This window comes from Hylobates moloch, unplaced genomic scaffold, assembly GCF_009828535.3.
Source record: "Hylobates moloch isolate HMO894 unplaced genomic scaffold, HMol_V3 SCAFFOLD_3, whole genome shotgun sequence".
Taxonomy (NCBI): Eukaryota; Metazoa; Chordata; class Mammalia; order Primates; family Hylobatidae; genus Hylobates; species Hylobates moloch.
In genome coordinates, this window is record NW_026652278.1 from 174,453,639 (window position 1) to 174,463,307 (window position 9,669).

A 9,669-nucleotide genomic window follows, 5' to 3' on the forward strand; every position below is an offset into this window, starting at 1 on the left:
ACATACTACATACCACATACACCACATACACACCATACACACACCACACACATACACCACATGCATACACAACCCACACCACACATACACACCTTCACACACACCACACACACACTTCACCACACCACACACACACCACACCCCACATACACATGCACACCTCCCCACACCGGAGGCAGTCTAGCTGATAGCAGAGTGAAGCTTGCATATATAGACTACTAGTTCTGAGCTTGACATCTTCATTTAATACTCCATGATTTTAAATCAGTCCCTGTTTCTCAAAACCTCAATTTCTTGATTTATGAAGTAGGAAGCTGTGAGATTAAAGGAGATAAAACATTTCGTATAGTGTCTGGTGTAGAGTGGACATTCAATAAGTGTTACCTTTTATTGTAATCAGATGCTAATTATATATTAATAGTATCTATAATCCTTTTTAATTAGATTTTTGTGTAATTTTTTAATTAGATGTAATATTTTATAGTTAGATTATATATATTTTATAATTAGATGTGTTTTGGATCATAAGTGCTCTAGGGGTCAGAGGAAAAATGTACTTTTCACAGGGTAGGGTAAGATATGAACCAAGCCCTAAATGATAGGTGTGATTTGTTAAGATGAGAAAAGAAGGGAGGCTCTTCAAAGCAAAAGCAAAACTGTGCACCTGGCGTGGGAGCATCTAAACCAACGATCTTCGTGAGGCTGAAGGGACACAGGCCTGAGCAGAATCTGTGCTTCAGGGAGCAGTGGGGAGAACAGAGCGTCTCAGAGGCTTGTTTCACTTATTGTATTTTTTTGGTCTCTTTAAACTGCTCTGACAAGTTCAATACAATATTTCCCACTTTAAAAAAAATAGGCAGTATGAATATCACAAAAAGAGCAGTGGGTGAACCTTTACATATCAGGCAAAATAAAGAGACCTGAAAAATATGGAAATTCTAGAAGCTGAGACATTTTTTAAATAGCTGTTTTGTTTTTATAATTACTTTGTTTGGATAAATGTTAAAAAAAAAAATGGACAGCAAAGTTAACAGAATAAAAATAGAGCCTGTTTTGCAATACTCAAGGTGTTCTAGTGGTAACTATGAAAGCTCTCAAGTTCTTCTTCTACATATGGTCGTGGTTGCCACATCTGTTCATGAACTAGAACAGAATTCCAGTCCCGGAAATCCGGTTCTCCCGAATCTAAATATCGTTATTTAAAAAAATTTTTAATTTTAATACATGTGCAGAATGTGCAGGTTTGTTACACAGGTATACATGTGCCATGGTGGCTTGCTGCACCTGTCAACCTGTCATCTAGGGAAATATTACTTTAAATCCTAGTTGGTCATATTGTGGGACTGAAGAGGGGGTTGAGAATTACTCAGCCCTTAGCTCACGCTTTCTGTCATCTCATTTAATTCTCACAATGGCTCCGTGAAGTAGGTGTGATTTTTCCCCAATGTAACGATGAGGCCATTAAAGGTCCGAGAACAAAGTAAGCTTTCCAGAATGACCAATCAGCAAGCGGTTAGAGCTGGGATCCACACTGAAGCTTTCAGGGGCCCAGGCCATCTCACTGCTTCCGAGAAGAGAACCCAGGCAAGTGTGGAGAGAAGGAGAGGCGAGGTGCCAGGCACGCAGGCCAGCGAGGAGCCGTGATGCCCGGCCTGTGCTGCTCCCGGTTCTCTCTCTGCCTTCCTCACCCTGGAGTTACCGGAGGCTGATACACGTTGACCACACCAGGGCTCCCTTGCCCTCCAACCTCTGGGCTCTCAGAGCATGGGGGGAGACTGAAGCACGGCTCTGCTTCCCTGTAGCCTCCCTGCCAGGTCACCCTGGGCTGGTGGCGTTCCTACCCCGTGCAACTACCCCCACCGGGTGCAGGAACCTCTCCCTCACTTCTGGCCACTTTGGGCCAGGTGTGCTGAATGTCCCCACTGTTAGGAGCCTTGGGGAATTAACCAATTCGTTGTTAATGTCTCAGCCGACATCTTTATAAAATATCTCCCCTTTATTAGTTTTTCCTCCAGTTAGCTGGTGAGTGTGCCGGGTGTTTCCTGCTCATTTCAGACAAGCATCAGTCATTAGAACGGCACTGGGCATTTGTAATTCTTTTTTTTTTTTTTTTTTTTTTTTTTTTTTACTGTTCTCAGATTCATCGCTTCTCCAGCAGTTTTTATAGTGACATGAATGGTGTCATGACAATTCAAACAAAACCGCTTCAGCAGAGACCTACCTATTTTGCCGACAGAACACAGTACGTATCAGAATTAATAGTAGTTACCCAGCCTCTTCCCTGTGCTGCAAACACTGGAGCACTAAAGATTGCAGGGGACGTGAGATCACGAAGGTCCCATTTAATCCTGTGCTTCAGATGTGCCTGAGCGCATCTGGAAGAGCAGAAACAGACACTTCAGTACCAGCCACAAAACAGTTATCATGTATTTGGTTGGGAGACATGGGGAAAGGGGAATGTAGTGCTGAAATTCTTAATCTTGTGGGCTTGACTGTTTGATTACTAACAGTGAAAACCTTAGCTCTCTTCCTGTGGATGATTCTTCAGTGAAACAGAAACGGAAATGGTGGGTCTTGCATTCATTCAACCAGTATTTCGGAGTATGTTCTAGGTGCCAGACTGTTCTAGACAGTGCTCAACTAAGCACAGACAGGTGCGTTCCCTGTTATCACAGCACTTGAAGCTGAGTAGCTCACAGGATTTCCTTCCCAGGAATGAGAAGGAGGACAAAGCATCGGGTGGAGGGGCAGGTGCTCTCTCCTCCACACGGCTCAGACCGGGACGGGCCTCAGACACTCATGGATTACCACCTTCTGCAAAGAAAACACCAGTGCCCTGGAGGCTGCCTTCTCTTGCTTCAGATTCACAGAGACTAAAAACCCCCAACATCTATACTGACGAAGTTCTTCGGGGAAGAAAACTGTGAGTCTCCTTTCTTTCATAGTAAACCAAAGGTCACACAGGACCTAGATGCTTCTCAGTTAGGGTTTATGGATCATCCTGGACAAAGCATCCTCTATCTAGTTTTACATAAACACTTTTCTAATGAGTTCATTGAGTATTTAACATTCTGCTTGCTCCAGTGGTCTACTTAGCTGTATCCTAGGACACAAGGTCAGGCAATGTCCCTGTCACACAGGCGGAATGAGCCTCTGGTGGTGGGGTGACCTTGGGTGGATTTCAGTGGCCTCATCTGTGAAAGGAATAATTAGCTAATGCCTTTCAGTTACATAATTAATACTTTTTAAGGGGAGGCTTAAATAAAATAATGTATATAAAATGCTATAAAAATAAAAGGACTATATCCCTATTGGATTATCTTTAAGGATGCATTTTTCTCTATGTGGGAGTTTCAGCAAAGCTGTTGATTGCAGGGATTCACATCCCGTCATGGCCTCCTTAGAAAGGTGCTTATCTCTTGCCCTCCAGCTAACTTATCAGTATCGGCCAATACTTACATTGATAATAACAGCTAATGTTTATTGATTGCTTTCTTTGTTATCAGCACCAGGTAAATGAATTACATTTATGATCTTATTTATTCCCCACCACAAAACTTTATATGGTTGGGACTCATACTATCCCAAATCTGAGATGAGGAAACAGGCTAAGCCTGCCAGAGGTCATCCCCGCCAGGAAGAGGCCCAGCTGGACACACCCACAAGTGCTCTCAGGCTTCAGAGACCACCCACTGGACCCCCGGCCTGCAGGGGAGCCGTTATCAGGAGCTGAGCTCAGGACTGGGCGGCTGCCAACGCTTACCTGGCACCTGGACTTTTTCCAGATGCAGTCATAACCCCCCTTTCAGCTTTTTAATTGGTGATTGTTTCTTTCACAGTTTGGGACTGATGTTTCCAGCTGTGTTGGGTCTGCTGTGCTGATTCCTTTGAGATCCCTCCCCCTCCTCCGCCTCGCTTCCCCCCATGCCAGTCAGCAGCACATGGCAGGCTTTCTCCTCCTGCCCCAGCCTACCTGGGCCCCCCATCACACCTTCATCAAATAGAAACCCATTTATGTTTCCTACTGAGATACATTCAGATGCCACCAACTGTACAAATCCCTCTGTGTTCTGACCCCTCCCTCCCTGTGGGCTGGTGATTTTTCAGCTTTTTATTATTGCCACCCTGAGGAGCCCTTTTGGACCGTTCTTCCCAATTGCTCTCCCTACACATGGAATTGTAATTCCACAGACAGCCTGTTTGTCTGTGTACATAGCTGTGCTCTACACATACGAGGGAAGCTGTGGCTTCAGAGGGGCCAGTGCCTACCCCCTTTGGTGATGCTACCTCACCTATGTCCCCCGGCTTCTCACCCGCCTGGATTCTCACCTGCCAGCCTCACTTTCCCTCTGACTCCCACACACACCAGCTCTGCATCTTCTCACCTCCATCCTCTGTCTTTCACTTGTATTGAGATAACATTTTCCCCTAGTTATCAGAGTGCTATAAGTTCCCTGGGGAGCATCCGGATAATACCACACATAGCAGAAATCAAAGACCTCCTGTGTGCCCCTCACACAGAAACATCGAAATCATAGCTCTTGGCAGATTTCCTGTCACTTGCCAGTTCTCCATGTACTTGGGTGATCGGTGACATGATGTTGTGTTGCAGGCCGACTGGCGTGGACCACATGGCTTCCCCGCTGGTTCAAACATCACGGAGCAGGTTCCCCCCGATAGGCACGGAGACCAGGGAGCAGAATACAGCAGTTCCTGGATGCCGCCGTGTTTGTGTAAGACAGATTTCATTCTATTTCAGTGGACCATTTAGGTTCTATATTGGAAAACAAACAAAAACAACCTGGGCACTTCCAAGTGAAATTAGTAACATGACATCTGACTAGCTGTACTCAAATGCCTTCATAATCTGTTTCCAGAAAGTAAATGAATGGCTTGTGAGAATCTACAGGGAGTGAGAGGCTTAATTCACCGTTTTGTGAAATAAAAGCATGCTTGAACTAAATGAGAAATTCCAGGTGTCGAGGAAATCTCTGAGAGGATAGTGGAGCAAAGAGGAGAGCGTGAGATTTGGGCAGGAGACAGGCAGGTCCGCGTGCATCCTGCCACAGAAACTCTCTTCTGTGACTTGGTACAAGTCACTTTAATCTCCCTGAGCCTTAGTGTCCTCTATAAAAGGGATTAATGATTCTTACCTCTAAAGAATTGTTAGAAGGATGAAATGAACTCATAGGTGTTAAATAATTCCTGACGTGAAATTATGAGCTCAGTAAATTATGACCCTGGTCATCTTTATCAGTCATTTTTGCAGCTAACCTTTGCCATGTCTATTGCAGTGGAGGGCAGTACCTTCTGCAGTCAGACTCCCCTTAGCCAGGCAGTCACACAGGTCTGGGGGAGTGTGCTGTTGCCAGCATGCATATCCAGGCAGCCCCCAGGTTTCCAGCCACCCCTCACTCCACTCTCACACAAGTAACTTGTCTCTATTCATTTTATACAACACAGAAGGACCGCCGTTGTAGGAACATAAAGACATAGTGAGAGAAAAACCCTACCTGGGGCCAGGTTTCCTCCTGCATGCCCTGTGCCACCTTGAGCCCAGCACTGGAACCCATTCCCAGAAGGCAAGAGTTGCAAAGTGTTCATGTTTAACCTTAGAATAACATCATTTTACAAAAGGCAGCCGAGCGCAGTGGCTCACGCCTGTAATCCCAGGTGGATCACGAGGGCAAGCGTTCGAGACCAGCCTGGCCAACATAGTGAAACCTCATCTCTACTAAAAATACAAAAAAATTACCTGGATGTGGTGGCACGTGCCTGTAATCCTCGCTACTTGGGAGACTGAGGCAGGAGAATCGCTTGAACCCAGGAGGTCAAGGTTGCAGTGAGCCGCAATCATGCCGTTGTACTCCAGCCTGGGTGACAGAGCAAGACTGTTTTTTAAAAAAAAAAAAAAAAAAAAAGCAAAAATCACATTAAAAAGCCTGCTACTTCACAAATGCAGAATTACATTCTCTTAAGGTTTTTTATCTCTCTTTCCCTATTATGACACTATCATTTTATCAGATTTAATAGTGCAGTTACATAATCAAAATATATTTCATCAGGTATTTATCCTCAGGAGACCTGATCCTTCGTAATGTCTAACTAAAAGTTTCCAAATAGATGAGTGAACGATTGAGCATGTAGAGACTTTCTTTTGTGTTTTTAAAGATTGCATTTATTTTAAACAAGAATATACTATCCTTCATCTAGTACAGAGGAAGGCATCTACAAAACCGTGTGTCACGTGCCATGCCTGACGGTATAGAACGGTCGCATCTTTGAGAAAGAACCGCTACCCTGGAACAGCTGTCAAGGCCCAGCACAACCCACACATTCCGGGTGGGTTCTCTGTTTCCTGTAACTTTAATTTTGAAAAAACATTTGAAAAAAATGAAACTCGTCCCTGATTTTATTTTTCTTCCAGCAGTCAGATACGCCTCGAAAAAGTTCATTGACACAAATGGAATTTGCTGCTCACACAGGGACAGGTCAAAGTATTTTGACAGGTCAGCTTTTCTCCATATATAGATAAAGTGGTGCAGTCAGTGAGATTTCAGGTTTCAGACCGTGAAATGGGAGATGATCTACCTTGATAAGCCATTTTGCTTATGTGGGAGGGAAGAGCAAATGTTTGGGGCCTGCGGCCTGACCTCAGAAACCTCAATCACGGAGCACATCTGCACAGACTTACCTGCTGTGAGGTCACTCACCTGCACTCCCTTACCTGCTGTGAGGTCAAGAAGAGGGGAATGTCCAAAAGCTCTCAATGAACTGGGGGCCTCACTCTAAAAAAAAAAAAAATGCTGTCTTAGGAGAAGTCAGTACCTCTGTTTGCTATAGAGTTTTCATGCTCTATTTCTAAGTGAAACTGTACTCTTAGATTCTCTTTGAAAATCTAATGATAAAAATGCTTGAGAAAATGAACACAGATTTGCTAATTATAACACAAGGTTTTACAGATAAATAGGTATTCTCAGCCTGGTATGTTGTTTGCAGGATATTCTAGTTTGAATACAGGCCAGTGATGTTTCCACTTCCAGAGCAGTCACCAACACTGTTTTCAAGGCGGTAGTGTGGCCTCATCATGAGGTGTGCCGCTCTGGAGTCTGATGTTGGATTTCCACCCTCGCTCTGCCACCGGCTGTGCAACCCTAGGAATGTCCCGACCTCTCTGGCCCTCAGCTTCCTCTTTTATAACAAGCTGGGTAGATAAAATAATTATTGGAAATCTGAAAAGGATCTAGCTAGATACCAGGCATATATTGCTCAAAAATTATGAATTATGAACCATTTGTATTATAAACAATCTGAAATTTCAGGGATAGTTTATTGTTTTATGGGGAATTTTAAACATATAATTCTAAAAATAAATGTCGTAAAATGTAAGCGTTGTGTAACACAGATCTATCGCTGTTCATATCAACCCTGTTGTCGTCCTGTAGCATAGTGATGTCAGAGATTCTTCAGCTCTTTAAAGTTTTGCTCCTGTGCTAATAGCTCTGGGCTGCTGTGCCTTTTGGTTGCTTTTCTTGTTGTATGTTCCTTAGCAGCATTAGCGGTCATTCTCATGTCAACAGCTCGTTCTCTAAAAAGCAGCCATGCTGCATGGTTAGGTGTTGCTTTTTTTTTTTTTTTTTTGAAACGAAGTCTCGCTGCGATGCCCAGGCTGCAGTGCAGTGGTGCAATCTCAGCTCACTGCAACCTCCACCTCCCAGGTTCAAGCGATTCTCCTGCCACAGCTCCCCGAGTAGCTGGGATTACAGGCACATGCCACGATGCCTGGCTAATTTTTGTATTTTCAGTAGAGATGAGGTTTTACCATATTGGCCAGGCTGGTCTCAAGCTCCTGACCTCAGGTAATCTACCCATCTTGGCCTCCCAAAGTGCTGGGATTACAGGCATGAGCCACTGCGCCCGGCCCAGGTGTTGCTTTTAACACAATTGTAGATGCTTGGGGGGAAGTAGGCACCCAATTTAGCTTATCAATCTTGGATGGTGTATCAAGCGCTCACTCTGTGCCAAGGTGCTGTGCCAAAGGCTGGGATTCAAACAGCAGGGGTGTTTCCATCTGTGCCTCAGGGAGCATTGAGCCTGGCAGGCAGGCTGGAAAAGGCTGTGAGAGGGGTGAGCAGGACCACCTGGCTCCCCCGTCAGGTGGCTGGAGGGTGCAGAGGCTTCCTGGAGGAGGTGACCATCACAAGGGATGTGAGAGAGAGGGAGTGAGTGCTGACAGACCATGCTGTGGATAGCTAGCAGCAGGTGGTGATGAGAGAGGGAACTGGGGAAATTCTGACCAGTTCGCTTTTGGGGATGCTGACCGCAGCATGCCGAGTGGAGGCGTCTGGGAGGTAGTTGGGGCACACATAAGTAGAGGTTTGGGGTGGGAATTGGGTTCTGAATTTGTTTTAAATCTCGCTGTTAATCATTGACCAAATGCTAAGTCAGTGTATTCTCTTATCAATAACTTTTTTTGCTTTAAAATATGCTAGTCATTGTTTCTACAATTATAAAAATAATACATTATCAAAATAGACAACTTACAAAACACAAAAATCCACCGAGGAAAACACAGCCAAGGCCCCTGATCTCACCACGTAGAGAGAACGTGGCTCAAAGGCGCGAGCTGTGATGTCAGTGCGATGAGGTGCGTGCCCCGTGCAGACGTCCCCAGGCCCCAGGTGAGGCTGCAGGTGAGGCATGCGCGGCCTCACACGTGGATTAGAGCTTGGGAGCAGGAGGCCTAAGTCTTGTCCCTCAAAAACGGAAAGCTCTTTCTTTCCTCCTGAGCACTGTGTCAACATCAGCCCAGCACGCTGCTCACACAGGGAGTCAACGTCAGCCCAGCACGCTGCTCACACAGGGAGTCAACGTCAGCCCAGCACGCTGCTCACACAGGGAGTCAACGTCAGCCCAGCACGCTGCTCACACAGGGAGTCGCCTCTTTGGCCACCAGCTTAGGCAGCACACCACGATCTAATAGGACATTCAGGAATGAATTAAAAACTAGAATGGATTCATGGTGACACCTTCGGCATATCACTCACTGCTTTCTGGAAGAGGAGGTGGGGGTAGAGCCAGTATCGGGGGACTGCAGTGATCCCCCACTGGGGGTGCCCACAGGAGTTACATTAACATGTGCAATCACGTATGGCCACTTAACTCATGCAGGACCCAGGGAACAGTCCACGCCAGTCATCTGCACCTCACTGCCTCTTAACTGCCTACCCAAGACAAAAGAGCTATTAGAAGGGAGAATGCAGCCAACCAAACGCACGGCTCCAAGAGGTTTTGCATCTATAACGACAAGCTAACATTTAGTTCTTTGGTTCAGAATATTTCCTCTCCTTAACCATTTTTTAATGCTTCAAAGCTCATCCCCATTTGGGGAGTGGGAAGGGTATGTCCAGACCCCCTCAGGGTCAGGCTGGCTTTTCTTTCTTTCCACCAGGTGCACAGTCACACTGGCTACAGGGCACTCCCTGGAGCACCATGCAGCTCCGCATGGCCTGTGCAGTCTGGAAGGGAGGGCAGAGATGCCCAGGGCTGTAGGTGCCGGCCTGTGCATTCCGGAGGAGGCCATGCCTGGTGGTCGTGAGAGACACGGGCCTTGGCACGGAAGTCCTAGTTCTGCTGCTGGGTGCTGTGAGACCAGGCATTCCCTGTGGG

General features: G+C 45.9%; 1 protein-coding gene across 1 annotated transcript in view; it reads left to right on the plus strand.

Annotated features, from left to right (window-relative positions):
• Window positions 1–9,669, plus strand: part of FAM149A (family with sequence similarity 149 member A) — a 60,882-nt gene that overhangs the window by 48,772 nt on the left and 2,441 nt on the right. The window contains 5 exon segments of the mRNA XM_058436993.1: window positions 2,139–2,242; window positions 2,714–2,923; window positions 4,613–4,733; window positions 6,214–6,342; window positions 6,428–6,509. Coding sequence (XP_058292976.1) covers window positions 2,139–2,242; window positions 2,714–2,923; window positions 4,613–4,733; window positions 6,214–6,342; window positions 6,428–6,509 — 646 coding nt within the window.